At 53.0% G+C, this 20120-nt stretch overlaps 1 protein-coding gene across 8 annotated transcripts; it reads right to left on the bottom strand.

Moving 5' to 3' along the window:
• Positions 1 to 668: 668 nt before the first annotated feature.
• LOC115386570 (CASK interacting protein 2) lies at positions 669 to 19865 on the bottom strand. 8 transcript variants are annotated; one of them, XM_030088938.1, is made up of 22 exons: positions 19548 to 19865; positions 16032 to 16448; positions 12448 to 12499; positions 10519 to 10616; positions 10078 to 10223; positions 9336 to 9431; positions 9097 to 9227; positions 8868 to 8976; positions 8565 to 8673; positions 8399 to 8493; positions 8200 to 8317; positions 7679 to 7843; positions 7268 to 7342; positions 6416 to 6546; positions 6246 to 6309; positions 5915 to 6033; positions 5730 to 5840; positions 4622 to 4723; positions 4405 to 4543; positions 2682 to 4325; positions 2253 to 2559; positions 669 to 2163 (listed from the first exon to the last, which is right to left on the bottom strand). In XM_030088938.1, exons 2-22 carry the CDS (start codon positions 16123 to 16125, stop codon positions 2067 to 2069), a joined length of 4002 nt encoding a protein of 1333 aa, XP_029944798.1. In that variant the 5' UTR covers positions 16126 to 16448; positions 19548 to 19865; the 3' UTR covers positions 669 to 2066. The 8 variants fall into 8 exon arrangements, with proteins under 8 accessions (XP_029944798.1, XP_029944799.1, XP_029944806.1 ...); XM_030088939.1 differs by having other exon boundaries at positions 669 to 2160; XM_030088946.1 differs by having other exon boundaries at positions 669 to 2160; positions 5936 to 6033.
• Positions 19866 to 20120: the final 255 nt, after the last annotated feature.

Genomic DNA, 20120 nt, shown 5'->3' with positions numbered 1-20120 from the left:
GAAGTCACGTGGTTTACCAAACTTGACTGATGCAGAGCCGCTGTAGGCCACGCACCTTATCAGCTGCTCTTTCGTTCACACGCTCAGTCAGCCTCTCCCACCACCAGGGCCGGCGATTAGGCTGGGCACTTGCCCAGGGCGCCGAGCCATAGGGGGGCGCTTGATGTGGCCGTGAGGCGCACCGCCCAAGTTGCGCTGCTGTGACGGCTGTTTAAGCAGCGCACTGCTTGGTTCGCTTGCTCGCGCCCCTCGACAAATATTGCCGACTCCCCCCCCCCTTCAACAACTATCGCGGCGCGACTCTCCGCGACACTACCACGAGGCGTCAGGCTTGCCCAGGGTGCCTGAGAAGCCCGCGCCGGCCCTGCCCACCACACACACACACACACACACACACACACACACACGCACAGTCTCGTATTTCTATCCTCGTGGGGACCGTCCATTGACTCCCATTCATGTCTTGCCCCTAACCGGAAAAAGGTCCCCACAAGGCACGTCGTTCCACGTTTTGCTATCCTTATGGGGACATTTGGCCCCAACAAGGATAGAAATACGAGAACGCTCACACACACACGCTCACACACACGCACACACACACACACTCACACACTCCCTTTTAGCGTGTATTTCGACTTTCTGTGCAGACATGACTGAGAACAGCGGAGAAAACTGGATGAATATTTATTGGTTATAAACAGGAGACGAACAACAACAAAGAAGCAGGAGAGAAAACAGCACAGACATTTCATCCAATCTCTCTGCAAATTTACTATTTAAAAAAAAAACAAGTTTTTATTTCGAATATTCAGCTTGTCTGACTTCAGGAAAACAGAAGACAAAACGTGCAATTTGATAGATTTTGAAATGTGGACCCTTAAAAGATAAATAAAAGTATTTTCATGAATTGAATCACTAATAAAAATGAACATTTATGGTTTTTCGTGTCAGTTTTTTTCCATAAACCTCATCTTACATTTCAGTCTTCTTTTTCAGTCCTTTTTCAGTCAACTCCAGTAAAAACATTTCAGAACAATATTTTACGTCCTGTTGGCGCCTCCCTCAGGACAACACTGACAGAGAGCAGAGTCGATATTCTTCAGATAAGCTCTACTTCAAAGTTAGAATTCATAACGATTTGGTCGATTTGAAGCTGAACAAATAGTTTCATGTAAAAAAAAAAAAAAAAAAGTGTCTGAAAACCTGTTTTTTATGTGATGTGTTCAGGTTGTGTGGGATTTTCCTGAGACAAACATTCACACATTCACAGAGAGGAACATGCTACAGGAAATACTCAGATACATACTTAGATTACTCTCACTTAAATACTCATCTGGCTAGCATGAAAAAATAACTTTGTATATAAGTGTGCATCTCTTCCCTTCATAAGAATATCGGAGAGCTCTGATTGGCTGATTTACTTCCGAGCAGGAAGACGGACACACAGGTAGAAAATAACTTTTCTTTAAATATTTCCAAGTCTGAAAAGAGTTGGTTTCAGAGTTATAAACAAAGTTTAAAGGAGAACAGAAGCAGTTCAGATCCTGACGATTCAGATCTGAAAATGGGACATCGACAGTTTGTGCTTTTCCTCTGTAGGAACGTTTGATTGGTCGGCATGTTGGCGCCGTGACGACTGAGAGTGAAGAACGCTGAAGCCTGCAGCCTGGAGACGAATCTGCGGGTGAAAAGCTGCAGGAACACGAACTTCGGCTCGATACGTCCCTCCATCAGCCCGAGGGGTTGGAGTTCTGTACGTCACAGTGAGAGCCAGGCTCTGATGTAGCGTAGGCCACTCCGTCAGAATGAGGGTCCAACGGTCCGTACGTCACGGCGTTAGCACGAAGGTCCCATGATGTGTAAGTTACACCGTCAGAACGAGTGAGTTTGAGGCTCTGCTACTCCGTATATGTTCATTGTGTTCCACATCGGGTACGAGAGCCTCGCCTCTCCACTGTCTTTGTTTTCATTGACCCCCGTTTGTGCCGAACAAACGTGAAAAAGGATTCAGAGACTGTCGGACTCTTTCTCCTTCACTTCCTGAGCATGAATAGCGTTGTGTGGCTTCAGTCCAACATGGCGTCCAGCTGGTCGGCCAGGTCGTCGAACATGTTGCCGATGTCGTCCAGGATGGTTCCGGCGGACTTCACTGAGCTCGCTCTGCTGAGAGACAAAACGGGACACACATCGACGATATGAGCAACGAGCTGACAGGAAATGAACCCGACCGTGACCTTCGACCTCTGCCTCACCCCTCAGAGGGATCCTGCTGGTTCAGTTTGGTCTCCACGGCCTTCAGGGCTGCTGCCAGAGAAGTGCTGGTCTGATCCAGTCTCTGCTGAACCACCTCGGTGTCACAAGACGACTCCGGAGGAGGAGGAGTCGGGGGGGGACCCATCGTGGACGCCTGAGTCCGGTGCGCTGAGAGGGAGGGGCTGCGAGCGGCCGGGGGGGGCGGGGTCGCTGGGGGTGGAGGCGAGGGGCAATGGGCGGGCGGAGACTGAGAGCCGAAGGCCACGCTCTGAACCACGCTGACGGTCACGGTGGGAGAGGACAGCCCTGTGAAGAGACACGAAACGGACAAGTGAGACCGGGCTGGTCCAGAGTCAAACCACCAGCCCAGAGTCCAAACCGACAAGTCCAAAGGCGAGCAGACACGAGAAACGGTCTGAGCTGCTCACCCTGCGCAGCCAGCAGACTGTGGCGGACTGGCTTTGGGGCGACAGCCGGAGGCTTTGGGGAGAGAGGAGGTCTGACGGGCGACCCTGTAGCCGGACTGGCCGGCCTCTCCAGAGCCGCCTCGCTGACCCTCAGACCGGCCGCGTCGTGGTTCAGAGACGACGGCCGGCTGGTCCGGGGAGACTGGGACTCTGCTCCCTCCCTGCAGGGGGAGCCCTCCTTGTCTTTGGGCTTGTGTCTGCGCTTCACCGTGTCCGACTCCTTCAGATTGAACTCGGGCACGTCTGAGTTCTTGGCTTTGTCCGGAGGCTCCAGCACGGCCTCGGCCCTCGGCGGACCCGGGGCCTTGGGCCTCTGCTTGATGGTCAGGTTGCCCTCCTCGGCGAAGGGGATGCACTCGCTGGAGCTGTTCTGAGGGGACGAGGACCCGTCCAGTCCTCCGCCTTTAGATTCCTCCTCCTCCGAGTCGGACTTCACCCCTCGGTCCAGCTCGGTGTTGCTGCCGCTCCGACCGTTGACGTATTCGCTCTGAACCTTCTTTCTTGCGACCGCAGCCTCGTGAGGCTCCGTGGAAGTGAGAGTCAGCGGCGGCGACTCCGGTTGAGCGGCTTCGGGTTTTGACCCCGGTTGGTTCTTCCCCTCGGCGCCGCCCTCCAGAGAGGCTGCGATGCTCCTCACGCTGCCCGGGCTGTCGGTGACCACGCCGCCGGAGGACGTGGAGCTGCTGTCGCTCAGCTCTCCGCTGTTGGTGCTGCTCACCGAGCTCAGTCTTTTGGGGGGTGGCGGCGGCGGACCCTTTTTCCTGGCGCGCACTGCAAACGACTGGCTGCGCCCCACGTTCTTCTCCGGGCTGGACTGTAGCCGGGCCAGCTGGCCGCGGCCCGGTTTGCGGGTCAGGGTGGCGTAGGACGGGACGTTCCCCGAGGAAACGCTGGGCTCGTCGTCGTCCTCGTCCGGCTCCCCGTCTGACAGGGCGTAACGGGTCTGCGAGCGTTTTGTGGGCGGGGCCAGGGTTGTGGAGTGGTTCTCGTGGCGGGGGGATGAGTTGGGATCGGCAGAGCCGCAGTGAGAGTGCAGGTAGCTGAAACCTTTCAGCGCCGGCGAGCCGTGAGGAGGCGTCCCGGGATGTCCGGGCAGTTTGGGCTTGGCGGGGATTGCTGGGTACTTGAACACCGTCGCTGTACCCAGAGGCACCTGCTTGGCCCTGCTCTGGTCCCAGCCTTCAGGGAGGTTCCTCTCCCTGGCCGGGCTGCCCTCCAGGCTCTCCTGGGACCAGCTGTGAGGGGTGATGGAGGCCGTGGGCGGTTCTTGCGAGCGTCCAGACCCTCTGGACCGGGCGTCGATGCTCTCTTGGCTTTGGGACATCCCGACCGCGTTCTTGATGGCCAAGCCGTCCTCGCAGCCGCCGTCGTGGCCGGACATGGCCGTCTGCAGCTCGGCGCTCAGATCGCTGTCTTGGAAAGTCAGCATCTTGGGGGTGAGTGGCGAGGAGCACTCGCCGCTGGCGTCTGACTGCTCGATGGCGACCAGGTGGAGGGCGGCGGGAGCTCTGCGGCGCAGGGTCCCCTGGCCTGATTCGGCCTGAAGGATGGCTCTCTGGATGTCACTCAGCTTCTTCACCGCCAGCATCAGCTTCTTCTGATGTCCTGAAGGGAAAAAAAAACATCGTCACTCTAAATCTGAACGCCAACTCATGAACGGTCTGAAGATCGAGGGCCTCCTCACCCAGCTTGGTGATGCCGATCTCCTGCAGGTCCTCCCAGGTCAGGTCTTTGACGATGCTGATGGAGTCGTAGCCGTTCTCAGACAGTTTCTTGTGGTACTGAGGGAGGCCGATGGCACACAGCCACTCACTGAGGTCCGACTGAGAGGTAAACCAGACGGCAGTCAGATCGGTATCTATATCGGTACCTGCAGCAGCAGGAACCGGCGCGGCTCTTACCGGGATGTATTCTGGCAGCCACTCAGGAATGTTCAGGTTGTTGATCTCCAGGGAGATCTTTTTGCGGTGCCCTGGTTTAGTCACGCCGATGGCCGTCAGATCCTGCAGACGCCAGATGCTCACAGGTCAGAGATGCTTTACAGTGCAGGCCATCACAATACAAACACTCGAATAATCTGAAGCACAGCGACAGACACGAGTCAGACCCAGAAAAACATCAGGGCTGAAGCAGTCTCAATCGCATAGACAACAACATTGGAAATGTATGTCACTTGAGGGGTGCTGTGAGTTTCAGTTTGCTGAGATTTAATGTAAAAAGAACTGATTTTAATAGAAGATTAATCGAATAAATGTTTTCAAGTCATGAATAGTGAATGACCGTATTTTTAATTCATTTGAAATTCTGTCATTTTTGCATTTCAAATTTTATCGAGGAGTCTATTTTGACATCAAAAGTTCTTCCCAGTGACCAAAATAAAGCTGAATCTGGAGCTTAACAGGAAAAATCCCCGGAAAATATAAACAACTTTTTGTTTTGTCAAAAAAATGTGCTGCAATGCAATAAAAGTGCTGTTAGCTTGTAACTGTTAGCTCTTCTGTAAGGAACCAAAAAAGCTAATAACAGACGAGTCAAGATTGATATCTCACCAGGCAAACATTATTATTATACATTATTATGTTCTGAAGTTTTATTCATCAAAGCTGAAGATGTTAAAGCACCCTACGTCCACCAGAGGGTGGTGCTGCACCCTTCATAGTTTTACTCTTCAAAGCCTTGGATTCTGAACCTCTTCATGATTTTGTCGTGAAGACTCAACTGTGACACACTGCAGGTCTGTTCTGAAGGTCTGACCTAAATCAGTCCGACTGGTTCGGCTCTAAACTTGTGAGGTTTGATAATAAGATTTCACGCGTTTGGTCACATGGTGACAGTGAAGAGTCAAATCTACTGGAAACACAGGCTCTCTGTTCTCTTCCTCAGGCTCAGGCCAGATGAAAGACAGACCGCCGACGACAGATCAGACACACGAGGCGTTCAGGTACCCCGCTGACTGTGGAAATACCAGCTTCAGGCCTGAGTTGAGTGAGTCTGGGGGTCTGTGGTCACCTCTGGCGTCATCCTGCTGATGGTGGGAACGTCGTATCCGTTGTTCAGGAAGTTGCCGGTGTACTGCTCCAGCTGGAAGTCGCTCAGCCACTCGTAGATGGCCTCCGCGTCCTGTGGCGGGCACACGACAGGAGGTCAGAGGTGGAGGCCGGCTCCGAGGCAAGCGCACTGTCGCAGGTGCTTACTGGGAGGGAGCGGAGCGTTACCTTCCCCTCCAGCAGCTGCTGAGGATGAACGAACTGCTGAGAGAAGCTCTGCTCGGTGGGCCTCTGCACCGTCACCGTCTGCCGGCGCACCGCCACACCTGTTCAGCCAGAGCACAGACCATGAACCCAGAAGCAACCCAGAACCAACCCAGAACCAACCCAGAACCAACCCAGAACCAACCCAGAGCCACTCGACAGCATCTGGACTTCTGAATTTTTATTTAAGCTCAGTGTCAAACCTAAACGATTCTCTGGCTGATCTGATCTGAGCTTGTTGTCTGAGTGCTGACAGTCTGAGTCTGAGTCGTACCTGCAGGATGATCGGCAGCGTTGAGCTCTGCTGACGTCCCGGGCTCGACAGCAGGGGGCGCCACCTGTGCACAGAGCCAGCAGGGAGTCACGGACCACATTCACCGGTAAATACATTAATACTGCCCGATGCTGCTGAGGGGGGACAGTCGTGTTTTCCCTCTCTGGCACCTTGTTGTCATGGTGACCGGTGTGGTGTTGCAGCCCGTTGGTGGCGCTGTTGCTCTCGGTGCTCTGTCCACTGCCGGCGCTGCGGGTGCTGCCCACGCTGCCGGTGCTGCCCACGCTGTTCCTGTCTCCAGCTGCAACACACACACAAACATCAGCCTCTGAGCCCCTGTGGGGGGCAGGGCGGGGGTGGGGGGCGGGGCCACAGGTGGAGGATGATGCACAGGAGCACAGCTGCAGCTCAGCGAGCAGAAAGGAAAGTCTGGATCAACAATTATCCAGCAGACAGGCTGTGAAACTAGTTCCTCTAAAATCTCTACAACAACAACAACACGGCTCGGGTCGAACGCAACCTGCTGCCTCCCGACGGAGACCGACCCCCCCTCCAAAACCACGCCCACCCCGACCCGACCCGACGCGTGGCAGCAGAGAGCAGGACAGCCTCTGACCTGGAGGTCAGGCTTTAGCGGTGTTCGAACCTGACACACCGAGACCACCGTCCTTCATCCTCACCCGAGCTCCTGTCTGCTGAGTCAACAAAAACCAAGCCGACATCGCTTCCCCTCGCCCCTCCTACCTCACTTCCTCCCTCCTGACATCACTTCCTGGAGGAAGCTGATGGGGCAGGAAGAGCTGCGACAGGAAGTGAGATTGTATTTAAGTGACGGTCCTTGTGGTTCTGGTTCTGGTTCTGGCTTTGGCGGTCTGAGTGCCTCTGGTCTTCGGTGGTCTTTGTGTGTTCTTCTGGTCTCTGGTGGTCTCGGTGTGTGTGGTCAGGTGCAGAGCGTTGAGCGGGCCAGCGGTGCAGCTTCAGAACAGCCGAGGCAGGAGGAGCTAATGCTGGGGGTCTCTTACCATGACACGAGTCCCTGAGGACCCAGATGTCCTCAAAGGGACAGCCGGACTGAGACAGGCCGCCGGGAGACAGACCTATCGGACACAAACACTCTGATGGGCCCGGTTGTGCATGTAGGTCTCGTTCTGACCGTGGTCCGCACTGTGGGTGCAGCTCCGGTGCGGTCCCGGGTGCGGTCCCGGGTGCGGCCCCGGGTGCGGTCCCGGGTGCGGTCCCGGGTGCGGCCCCGGGTGCGGTCCCGGGTGCGGTCCCGGGTGCGGTCCCGGGTGCGGCTGCAGGTCGGGTTCTATCTCTGGGTGTGAGTCCGTGGCTCTGGGTGAGTGGGTGAGTGGAGTTACTCTGCTCTACGTCTGGCTGAAGTCCCGCCCAGTTAGAGAACAGATCGGACGCCACGGCGTGTGAGCGAGTACCTGAGGAGGCGGAGAGCCCGGCGGAGAGCCCGGGAGGGGGCGGGGCATACAGGGTGTAGGAGTCGTCTGTGTGGGGGGCGGAGCTCAGGCTGGAGGACAGGGGGGCTCTGGAAAGGAGCTGCTGGCGCTGGGTGGGCAGGGAGGCGTGCCGGGACAGAGTGCCCCCTACAGGGTGAGAGGGGGAGGAGGGGGGAGGTTAGCAAGCCGATGGTTAGAGAGGGGGGGGTCAATGGTTATGTGGTGTGGAGGACAGATGGAGGCAGGAGGAGGGAGGGGCAGCATGGGATGGAACGCCTGCAGGCAGTTAGTTCCTGAATCAACAAAGGTCTTTGAATGCAGCATTCCAGTCCTGAACAGCAGGGGGCAGCAGAGACACCAGAGCAGCCCTCCTGACTGTCTCACCCTGAAGAGGACAGACTGGACGCTACATGATGAGGAGAAACTGTCGACGTGTCACGTTCAGTGTGAAATGTCCAGTCTGTCCTCAGTCTGTCTTCGGTGTGGGTCTGAGGGGGACTGACCGTTTCTCCTGCTGATCACCTCCACGATGGACGGAGGGAAGAACCCAACTCTGTCTGTCCCCGACTGGCTGTCGTGGATGTGTCCTTTCCACCGGCCGTCCACATGCTGCTCCATCACCTGCAGGACGAGACGGAAAGGAGAACCAGAATGCAACGCTGCCTCTCAAACTGCCGACGCGTCCACCCGGCGGCGTCTCACCGTGATCACGTCTCCGGCCCGGATGTTGAGGGCCGTGGGGTCGTGCAGGTTCCAGTAATCCTTCAGCGCTCGGACCTGCAGGACGCCAGTGGCGTCTGAACAGACGACCAACAGGTCAAGACGGGTAAAACGAGAAACACCGGTGGAACCGGTGAACATGTCCGACCTCTGAGCAGCTGCTTGATGTCCCGGCTGGCGTGTGACGTGGTGAACTGGTTGACGATGTCCAGCGCCGTCTGATTGTAAGTGTTCCGGATGTTCACGTCCACGCCGGCCTGAAACCAGGTGGAGGGTCATTTTCTGAATCCACTTTCAGTTCAGTCTGTTTTTATATGTGAACCAGGCTGATGACTGTCCACAGACATAAAGACATAAATCAGTTTCCTGGCAGTAAAGTCGCACAAACAGAACCAAACAAAACGTTTCTTAGCTAAACTGAACACGCTGTTCCTCCTGAGAGTGAACTCACATCCAGCAGCAGTCGGACCACCTCGGTTTTCCCGTACAGCGACGCTTCGTGCAGCGCAGTGCCGGACTTGGTGGTTTTGTTGATGTCGATGCCGGCCTTCAGCAGCAGCCTGAAACCAACACACCGTTCACACTGCCGTCCTGAAACCAGATCGAAGCCGAACTAAAGCCTGCACATGCTGTACGTATCGTGCGCGGTGGAGCAGTGTAAAGCACGGCCTCGCCCTCACCGGATGATGTCCTTGTGGCCGTTGCGGGCGGCGAGGTGCAGCGGGGTGGTGAAGGCGGAGTCGGACGGCTCCTTCCTGTCTCCCTCCAACAGAGACGCTGCCATGTTGCTGCTGAGCAGCAGCTGGGACACCTGCAACACACACACATTCACACACACACACGCGGCTTTGTGTTTTCTCTCTGTTTGTAGGGTTTCTCGTTCTACTCGTCTTTCTCATCCTCTTGTTCGATCACTGACCTTCACTCGTCCGAACTCACAGGCGAGGTCCAGCGGAGTTTTCTTGGCTTTGTTCAACACGCACGGGTTGGACTGGTGCTGCAGCAACATCTCCGACTGAAACACGCACACACACGCACGCACGCACGCACACACGCACACACACACAGCGTTATCCTGGAGGAGACAGGGAGGAACAGCCTGTCTGTCCATAACAAACACCATCAGACGTGAGGATGCTGGTGAAGGTACTTGGGTACCAGAGCTGGTTTGGACAAAGTCTGATGATCGCCTTGAATCATCTGACCTGAGACCAGCTGTTCTGGACCCGGGGGGGGGGGGGGGGGGGGGGGGAGGAAAGGTTTGGACTGATCACAGTCTTGAGGCGAGTTGGATCAAACGGTGGGAAGACTGTGGGTCAGACTCTCCAGACCAGGGGCCTCCTTTATAAACCTTTAAGTATAAGTTTCCTAGACCGTGGTTTATAAATGAGGCCCCAGGGCACAATGAGACCATGTGATTGGAAAGTCTTTCAGAGGACCCTGTTTGGAAGTATGTGACCTTCAACCCCCATGTCAAGTTCTCCCAGGGACCAGAGGTGGTGGAGGACTGACGGCCAAGGTATCTGTGAAGGTGACAACCCAACAACGCACTGGTGAAGCCAGAGGAGGAGTTCTGGTTGTGGTACCAGGACCGCCGAGCAGGCCAGATGTGTCGGAGTGAGGTGTGTGCGGTGCCGCGAGCGGTGCCGTGCGTCTCTCACCACTTGGTAGTGTCCGTACTGGGCGGCGAGGTGCAGTGGGATGTGTCCGTCCTGAGAGACGCCGTTCACCGACGCCCCGGAGCGGAGCAGCGTCAGGACCGACTCCGACTTCCCCTGCCAGGCGGCGTAGTGCAGCGGCCGCATTCCTGCAGACACACGACCGACTCTTCCTCAGAACGGCCCAACGCAACCGCGCAAATCCAGGAACTGCACAACGAGCTGCGGTTCAACCCGCAGCTGCTGAGGACCAACCGACGATGATGAAGACGATAAAGGTCAAGATGAAGAGGATTCAGACAGGCAGGGATGAAGACGAAGTCAAGGATGGTGATGAAGAAGAAGAAGGAAATGAGGATGACGAGGATGAAGATTAGGATGTACAAGAAGATAACTGAGGAAGATGAGTTTGATGAAGACGAGGGTGATGAAGACGAGGCTCACCGTTGCTGTCCTTGATGTCCACGGTGGCCTGAGCCTCCAGCAGAGCCGACAGCAGCTCCGTGGTTCCGGTCAGAGCGGCATGGTGCAGCGCCGAGAACCTGCCGGGTCAGAGGTCACAGCAGAGGGTGAGGCCGTGGGCCGAGGCCGAGGCCCCGCCCGCCCGCCCGCCCCCGTCGGCCAATGGGAACGCCGCGGCCGAGAGTGCATTTACAGAACCTAAATTGACGGCTGCGTCGCGAGCTGAGAGCAAACGGAGCTGCAGGCTGCAGAGGAGAGTGCAGCGCGAGGAGGAGGCGCGAGAGGGGAGGAGAAAAGAGGAGGACAAAGGAGGAGGGGCGGCTTTTAGAGCACTGTTGTGTAATGAGGGAGGGAGAGAGAGAGAGAGAGAGAGAGAGAGAGAGAGAGAGAGAGAGAGAGAGAGAGACTGAGGTTCTGTTATATCAAAACTCATCTGCTGGAATCAATTCTGGCCCAGAAACGTTTGACGTGCAGACACCAGTGTTTTAGTTTCCCTCCATTGGTTTGGCTCATTTCTTGAAACAGAAATCACATTTTCAAAACTCTTAAGATCATTTGGCAAAACGGTCTCACAGTTCAGCTCAACACCGTAGTTCACTTTTACACCTCACATCTCTCCCAAAACGGTTCACTCATGTTTCAAAGCTACATTTCTCAAAGATCCTTCTCAACAGCTTTGGCTCATTTCTCCAAACAGACCGGATGTTCGCAACACTACCGGGTCGCTAAACAAAAAACAGCCTGGACGGTTCAGCAGAACCACACGGTTCACCTGTCAGAGATCACATCTCTTCCAAAACTGTTCACTCAGGTGGCAAAACTACATTTCTTTCTCAAGTGTCCTCAAAATGCTTCGTCTTTTTGGCATCGTGTGGCACTGCAGGTCAAAATGTTCCGATGTTTTTTCATTAAGGCAGAGGAACATTGAAATATTCCTCCTCTACCTTTCAGTCTGAGTCCAGTCCTTCATTCACAACGGTGACTGTGATAGTCTTTTTTTTTTCTTTTTTGGTTTGTTTGGCTAACAGAAAAGATACTGTATAAGAAAATGAAAAAAAAAAAATTTACAGTAAGAAGAACCTTCAAGTTTTCGCTCACATATTGCACTCATGCTTCCAAGGAAATTGTTATCATTTATCATTTTTATTCACACACAAAGTAACTTCCACCCATCAGAGCTCAACATACTATAAAATGAACACAAAGAAACAAAACAAAAAAAATAAATAAATAAAATTGTATGTAGCCCACGGTGCTGTAAATGAAGCTGGATTCTCACTGGCCACTCTCCTCCTCCCCCTCATGTAAACAGATCCTTGTCTGGTCTTCACGGTACAGAAATTCTTGACTAATTTTCACAGCTGAACAGATGATTTTGCAGGTGATGACTGATGTAATGAAATGATGCCGATATATTTTGGAGAGAACAACCATTAGACTGAGAATCAATCGATCAGTTTAGATCATCATGATATATTCACTTAGAAATCGAGCTAAATCTCGCCTTACTGTGCCTAATCATTTGCAAAGATGTTCTCAGACATTGAGACATCCACCATAAATGAATGAGAAACACGGTTCTGTTGTGAGCAGTTACAGAGCAGTTTGGAGATTTGTCCATGTTGTTTAGAGAATGTCATTTCTGTTTCAAGAAATGAGCCAAACCAACGGAGGGAAACTAAAAATCACTGCTGTGAAGGACTGAAGAGGCTGCAGTTGCCTGTCAGGCCACTAGATGGAGCAACTGCAGGATGTAAACATGTCAGTTCCTTTTAGCTGCTGCTGATCATCAGATTTATGTCACTATCTGTACTGGAGAAGTTGATGAACTATCTCCTAGTGTGTGTGTGTGTGTGTGTGTGTGTGTGTGTGTGTGTGTGTGTGTGTGTGTGTGTGTGTGTGCGCTCTCACCCGTCTGAGTCCTGGTAGTTGACGTTGAGTCTCTTGGTGGAGCCCAGCAGCTCTGAAACAGAGAACACGACATCATTTGGACTTTTATTTTGAAGGAAGAAAATGCTGATTAAGCAGTTTTGAAGTCGGTCACGTAAAAAACCCCAAAAATCAACGTCTTGCCGTTTCTGATCGGCGGCACTGGCCGGGTCAAAGGTCAAACAGCAGATGCGGGCCTCCCCTCGCCTCACCCTGTCTCACCCCGTCTCACCCCGCTTCCCTCCCCCGCCACAATAAGAGTGTTTGAAGTGTGGAGGCGGCCCTACGGGGACGAGGCGCCGCTTTGATAATGACCTGATTTCATAATGAAGGAGAATAAATGAAGCGCTCCTCAAAGCCGGGAAGTCTCCGAGCAGGAAATGGAGAGAGAGAGAGAGTCTGATCCAACACCAGGGGGTCACTGTGGGGGGGTCACGGCCATCAACCCCCCACCCCCCCCACCCCCCCACCCCCATGGTGGTGTGAGTCGTTTCCCTTTCTACACTCGCTCTGTGGACTCTCGTCAAAGCTCGGCCATGTTTAGTTTGTGAGGCCAGCTAAGTAAAGTTTGTCTGAGGAACTCAAACAGAGAGAGAGCGAGAGAGCGAGCGAGAGAGAGAGCGAGAGAGAGAGAGGCCGCCGCCCCGACCGGCTCGACCACAGCAGCTCTTTTTATACTCCGAGCTGAAAGTTAGAAGTTCTGCTGCCACAAAAATGCCCCAGTAGGAGGAGGAGGAGGAGGAAGAGGAGGAAGAGGAGGAGGAGGAGGAGGAAGAGGAGGAGGAGGAGGAGGAGGAGGAAGAGGAGGAGGAGGAGGAGGAGGAGGAGGAGGAGGAGGACGAGGAGGAGGAAGAGGAAGAGGAGGAGGAGGAGGAGGAGGAGGAAGAGGAGGAGGAGGAAGTGGAGGAGAGGAAGAGGAGGAGGAGGAGGAGGAGGAGGAGGAGGAGGAAGAGGAGGAGGAGGACGAGGAGGAGGAGGACGAGGAGGAGGAGGACGAGGAGGAGGAGGAGGAGGAGGAGGAAGAGGAGGAGGAGGAAGTGGAGGGAGGAAGAGGAGGAGGAGGAGGAGGAGGAGGAGGAGGAGTAGGAGGAGGAAGAGGAGGAGGAGGAAGAGGAGGAGGAGGACGAGGACGAGGAGGAAGAGGACGAGGAGGAAGAGGAGGAGGAGGAGGAGGAGGAGGAAGAGAAGGAGGAGGAAGAGGAGGAGGAGGAGGACGAGGAAGAGGAGGAGAAGGAGGAAGAGGAGGAGGAGGAGGAGGAGGAAGAGGAGGAGGAGGAGGAGGAGGAAGAGGAGGAGGAGGAGGAGGAGGAAGAGGAGGAAGAGGAGGAGGAGGAGGAGGAGGAGGAGGAGGAAGAGGAGGAGGAGGAGGAGGACGAGGAGGAGGAGGAAGAGGAGGAGGAAGAGGAGGAAGAGGAGGAGGAGGAGGAGGAAGATGAGGAGGAAGAGGAGGAGGAGGAGGAAGAGGAGAAGGAAGAGGAGGAGGAGGAAGAGGAGGAGGTTGAAGGAGCGATCTGCATTAAAGATTGAGATTCAGGTGATCTAAGAGTCAGAAACGGATCACTGGAACACACACACACACACACACACACACACACACACACACACACACACACACACATACACACACGCTTATTCAAATGAGCTCATTATGGAACTTCCACTTCCAGTTTGCAGAGTTTCTAATGAAGCGGAGGATTTGAGGATGTTGTGTTTCTGCTGCCTTACATCATCGTCTCATTATTTCCTTCTTGCAGGATGGAATCATTATTCCGACCACCTGAATGCTGCTTTTCACACTTTTGATTTTTTTTTTTTAAAAGATGTGTTCGTGGAGAGTTTCCAAATCTCCTGATGTGAAATCTGAGCCCGTCCTCCAGCTGCTCCTCGCTCCCGGCGTGTCCTCGGCCGCTGGGCCCCGCCCCTTTCCTGCTGGAGCTGAACCTCCACAGGAATGTAAACATCACTCAGACGGCGAATGTGCGGAGGGCACGGAGAGGTTAACCCCGCACAGCCTGGGCACGCCAGAGGAGCAGCCCTACTTCCTGTGCAAACAGGAAGCACTCTTCCTCCTCCTGATGCGGGGAGTCAGCAGCTCGTCATGAGGAGGCGCGCATGTTGATCCAGCTGTACTGTGATTGGCTGACAGGCGTCTGTGTGTTGGTAAACATTCAGCGACAACGCCGGCCTGCTAATGAGAGCCGAGTTTCCTCAGGCTGTCAACGAACCAGGAGCTGCTGCTGAGAACCCGGGTCTGAACACGGGTCTGAACCCAGGTCCATGTCTGGATCTGAGCCCGGGGTCTGAACCTGGGTCTGAACCCGGGTCTGATTCCGGGTCTGAACCCGGGTCTGAACCCGGGTCCGTGTCTGGATCCGAGCCCGGGTCTGAACCCGGTTATTATTCACCTGCTTTAGTTCGGGCCAGACGGCCATGTTGTCAAATCCTCCCAGAAAACAAAAAAAACAAAAAACAAACAAACCCTCCAGCATAAATGAGATTCACATGCACGGATGTGGGGGAGACGTGCACGTGGATCTCATTCAGATATTTTCCATCACACACACACACACACACACACACACACACACACACACACTGAGGTCATGCTTTCTTCTTCTTTGATCTAACAGCCTACTTTACGTAATGAATTGGTCCTTATTGTTGGAACTCTGGGTTTCAGGGCGGCGACTTCCTGTTTCTCCACAACAACAATCCTCTGAGCGGAGCCGAGCTCCACACCTCTTCCTCCTCATGATGGACCTCTTCCTCCTCCCTTCCTGGCTGCGGCTCCCTGGACTCGGCAGCGTGACTAAAGAGACGCTAAGACCCATTCAGGGATTCAGACGTACAGATCCCCCCTCCCCCCCACTCCCCCCTCCCACTCCCCCCGCCGCCCCCGCCGCCCCCCAGGAGCTGAATTCCTGCCCCGGGGAGACGAGTGAAGCGTTGTGCTGCACATACCACAGCCATGACATCATGGCCTCTATTCTTCTCTGAGCGCGTTTGCTGCTAACGCTGCGGCTAACGGTCCTGCTGCTGCCGCTGTGTCCACAGTCTGCAGAGAGACGCCTTCTCACCTGGAAGCTCTGTGTCCACGGCGAAGCAGTTCGCCGCCGTCACGCTAGGGGGCGTACGTAGAACCATCGGGTGTGAAACTGCACGAAAATCTGGGATTTTTCCAGTCACAGTGGCCAGTTTCGCAAAACGATTGACAACAGTGCTGGAAATTTCAGCTTCAGGTGCAAACCAGCAAGCTGGCTTCCTGCAGGGCGTCACCTGTTTTACCAGAGGCGTGCAAAGCGTGCACGGCCACCAGAACTACCACTGATGCTAATGCTTCGCGCTAATGCTGTTATGAAAGTGACAGGAAGTGAAACCAGCAGTGGATTCAACCATTTTTACTAAAGAGAGAAGTTCCTCAGAGAGATGATCAGCTCTAAACCCAATCTACTGATTAAACCTTGGGGGGGGGGGGAGCCTCCTGGCGCTGACACACACACACACACACACACACACACACACACACGCACACACACGCCTCGGTGTCGGCCTCCAGCTCTACTCACTGTTCCTGTTGGTCTTCAGTTTGGACAGCAGCTTCTGGGTGGACGGCAGGTCTCCGCTCTTCACCGCCTGCAGGAGCTCCTGCTCCTTCCCCATCCTTCGCCTCTTCGCCTCCTCCCTCGCCTCCTCCTCAGCGTCACTGAAACCCGGCGCCGCCTCAGAGGCTCATCCTGAACGCCGCGGCATGGACCTCCCTCAGGTGAGACGATCCACCTCCTCCTCAGGCGATGCAGAGCTTCTCCCTCGAGCCGTAAGAGGCAGAGACACTCTTCCTCCTCCTCCTCCTCCTCCTCCTCTGCGGGAGTTCAGACTGAAGTTCCTCTGAGCCTGGTGATGTCTCCACGGTTGGCTTGAGGGGTTCAGGTCTGAGGAGGCGCCGGAGGAGGAGCAGGAGGAGCAGGAGCAGGAGGTGTGAAGGCCTGAGAGCAGCAGAAAGGACAAACGCAGATCAGAAAACACACCGGCGCTCACTTCAGCCTCAGCTACTACGTGCACGTGCACTACAGCCGTGCACATGGTAAATGGACTTCACTTATACGGACGTTACTTCAGCTTCAGTGGCCTCACAGTGCTGCACACAATCAGGATCGCTCCGTCTCTCACACACACACACACACACACACACACACACACTGTACGAAGCTTGTTCGCCAGGAGTCGGCTGCAGTTCAGCGTTTTGCTCAATTCAAAAGACACTTCCACTTCCTCCCTCCCTCCTTAGGAGGTCGGAGGAGGTGGGAATCGAACCACCAACGATTAGTCTGGAACACCACCGACCCACTGCTCCACCGCACCGCGCTCCTGTTTCTGGCGCTTTTACGGTGTTTATATTCTGTCATGTTCTCAACTTCTGTTTTCAGTCAACACAGCGTTTTGTTTTGGCTCCAAGAAAATATGGACAAGCGCGTACGTGCGTGCGTGCGCACGTGCATAACCGAGCATACGCCAAGAGGATTAAAGGTCAACAGTTGCTCTCTGCAGCAGCTATTAAAGTAAAAATACGACTTGTTAAAGGAGTAAACAGTAGACTGCATCACACGGGTCAATGCACTCATATAGATCTGGAGGAGGAGGAGGAAGAGGAAGAGGAAGAGGAGGAAGAGGAGGATAAGATGCAGGAGGTGCAACAGGGCTGAGCGCTTCACCTGAGCGTGCTCAGTGACAGCTCTGTGAGATCACATCCTCACTCAGCACCACTACTTAAACTCTTCCAGCTCAGTGACCAATCAGAGCGCAGGACTACAGGAGGAGGAGGAGGAGGAGGAGGAGGAGGAGGAGGAGGAGGACCAGGACCCTCTGAGCTTCATCTCTGCTCCAGTTTCTTCACATACAAGATCCCAGCTGACAGACAGGCAGCGGGACAGAGAGCCTCCAGCACCACTGCAGACCTGATCCTGTTTACACCACAACTTTTTCCACTCGAACAACCGGAAAACTTCCGCTGCGTTTCGGGTGTCCGTTTACATGACAACCGGGCTCGGAGCCACTGATGGCACAAGTTTTTGAAAATGCACAGCTGCAGTAAATAGTTCCTATTTCTTTTTTATGCTTAAAAAGGATGTCCATAGAATGCAACGTTGTGAAATTGGCTCAAGCTCCATCTCAGACCACAGCCCAATATATATTTATCTTCTTCTGAATGAAAATAGGAGATCCACTTTGTGGAGTTTGAATACAAACGTATTAAACAATACAATTATTAAAGAAAATATGAAAAATGAGATCAATAGATATTTGGTAGAGAATGACAACAGAGAGGTGGGGCCAACAATACTTTGGGATGCTCTGAAAGCAGTAATTAGAGGGAAAATAATCACTATCTCTTCCAATGAAAAGAAAATCAGACAACAAAAACAAAAGAACTTGGAAGAAGAATTAAAGAAGCTTCAAAAAAAACACTCCAAAACACTCCAAGAGGCAACAAGAACTAGAATTAAGGTACTAAAACGGGAATTAGATGAATTAAACACACAAGACATACAAAAGAAACTTCTCTTCACAAAACAGAAATACTATGAAGCAGGTGGAAGATCACTGAAGCTCCTGGCTTTTAAAATGTGAAAACAACAAGCAGAGAGAAATGTTCATAAAATTCACAACATACATACAAATAGAGTGGAAACAGGATTGGAAAATATTAAGTAAACAGTTCCTCCTCATGCGTGCATCGATAAGAACGTTTGAGAAAAATATCACGCTTTTCTTTAGTGCTGCGTTCAAGTGCATCCAGAAAACTGAAATCCATCCATGTAAAACTTACTAAAGTGCCACTTTGACCCAGAAACGTGAAGCCGGTTTAACAGTGACTGACTCCACCGGGTCACAAACTCACTTCGTGAACTCCGCGAGTCGCTCATCCCGACACACACAAAGCGCGCGCCTCCGTTTCCCTCCGTTATGTAACCGACAGAGCTGTCAGCCCCCATCTCAACCGGCCCGAGCCTCAGGCCCTCTCCATCCGTCCTCACCGCTTTCATGACAGCACGCACACACACACACACACACACACACACACACACACACACACACACACACACACACACACACACACACACAAAGTTATACATAGAGGGGGAAAACACGCACACACAGTTATACACAGAATATAACGCAAATTAAGAACACACACGCACGCACGCACACACACACACACACACACACACACAAAGTTATACATAGAGGGGGAAAACACGCACACACAGTTATACACAGAATATAACGGAAATTAAGAACACACACACACACACACGCACACACACACACAATAACAGAGAAATACACTCACAGTTTTACACAGGAGAAGAAACACACACACTGATATACACACACACACACACACACACACACACACACACACACACACACACACACACACAGTGTTACCCATAGAATAACAGACACAGAATGCAACAGACAGACTAACACACAAACACGCCAGAGTGTACACACACACACACACACACACACACAGAGTTCTACACACTGAAAAATCACAGAAGAGCAGTGCTGCAGTCTGTATGTGTTTAAATAAAAATGATAAAGAAAAAAGTTTGAAAACTTTGAATCTTCTGTATACTTTCAGAAACTGTTTCTGATGTTTTCATGGCACCAGATAAAAGCACGACTTTACGCAATAAAATACAGAAGAAAAGGGAGACGGTTTCGCTTTAAACCCTGAAAGCATTTAATGTTTTATGGACGACGTTAAACTTCACATGAAGTAAAAGAACCACACGAGAAGAGCTCTCTACATTTAATCTATGTGTGTGTGTGTGTGTGTGTGTGTGTGTGTGTGTGTGTGTGTGTGTGTGTGTGTGTGTGTGTGTTTTGTGATGAAGAGTAGTTTTTTTTTTTTTTTTTTAATGTCAAGAGACGTTTCTTTTTTCCGGCTGCACTCTGGTCCGTGAACACAGCGCGGAGCTCCAACACACTTTTAACTTCATGTGAAACAATAAACTCTTTTTTTCCTCGTTCTAAGTCCATCTTAATCCTCTGAACTCAGGCCGGGGAGGACTCACCTGTCCCGGGGGGAGTCTGTCCGGGCCTCGGCCACTTGGTTTTAACGGACCACGGTGGCAACTTCACCGTCGAAGGGAAAGTGACGTTTTTCCCGGAGTGAAGATTCCCAAAAAGTCTCTTTTCCAGACGACTTTAAACGCCCCCCCCCCCGCAGGCGTGTCGCGACACTTTGGGTCCCCCGCGCGGGACGGTCACGCAGATTCCATGTATTTCCCCGCACTTTGTGACTTTGAGGGGCTCCGTGCTCGGTGCGGGTCCTCCGTTTTCTCCCTCCGGTTTCTCCCTCCTCTCCCTGAATGCCTCATTCCCTCCGCTGGATTCTCTCCGAGCGGCGTCAAGTTCCGTGAACGCACCGCGGAGCAAACAGGAAATGAGGGTTGATTCTCCAAAATAAACGTTTAACTAGGAAAATAAAAGCCTCAGAAATTATTTTCTTCAAATAAAGTATTTCTGTGTAAAACGTCGAGGACGTTTGAATAGAAGTCTCAGCTCAAAGCAATAAGTAAAAATTATGATCTTCAACTAATTCAAACGTTTTGAACATGTTTTCTGGTCATCACTAAACAGCTGGT

Source organism: Salarias fasciatus, chromosome 4 (assembly GCF_902148845.1).
Source record: "Salarias fasciatus chromosome 4, fSalaFa1.1, whole genome shotgun sequence".
In the NCBI taxonomy this organism is placed as follows: Eukaryota; Metazoa; Chordata; class Actinopteri; order Blenniiformes; family Blenniidae; genus Salarias; species Salarias fasciatus.
Note: the sequence above shows the minus strand (reverse complement) of the source record. Positions and strands in the feature narration are given on the sequence as shown.

Bases quoted from the DNA above. Each gene is read 5' to 3' on its own strand.
- LOC115386570 (XM_030088938.1), bottom strand. From the start codon at position 16,125: ATGGGGAAGGAGCAGGAGCTCCTGCAGGCGGTGAAGAGCGGAGACCTG. The intron at 8,977-9,096 runs GTGAGGGCGAGG...TGTTGGTTTCAG, and splicing joins GGCCACAAGGACATCATCCG to GCTGCTGCTGAAGGCCGGCA. The intron at 8,674-8,867 runs GTGAGTTCACTC...ACCTGGTTTCAG, and splicing joins TGGTCCGACTGCTGCTGGAT to GCCGGCGTGGACGTGAACAT.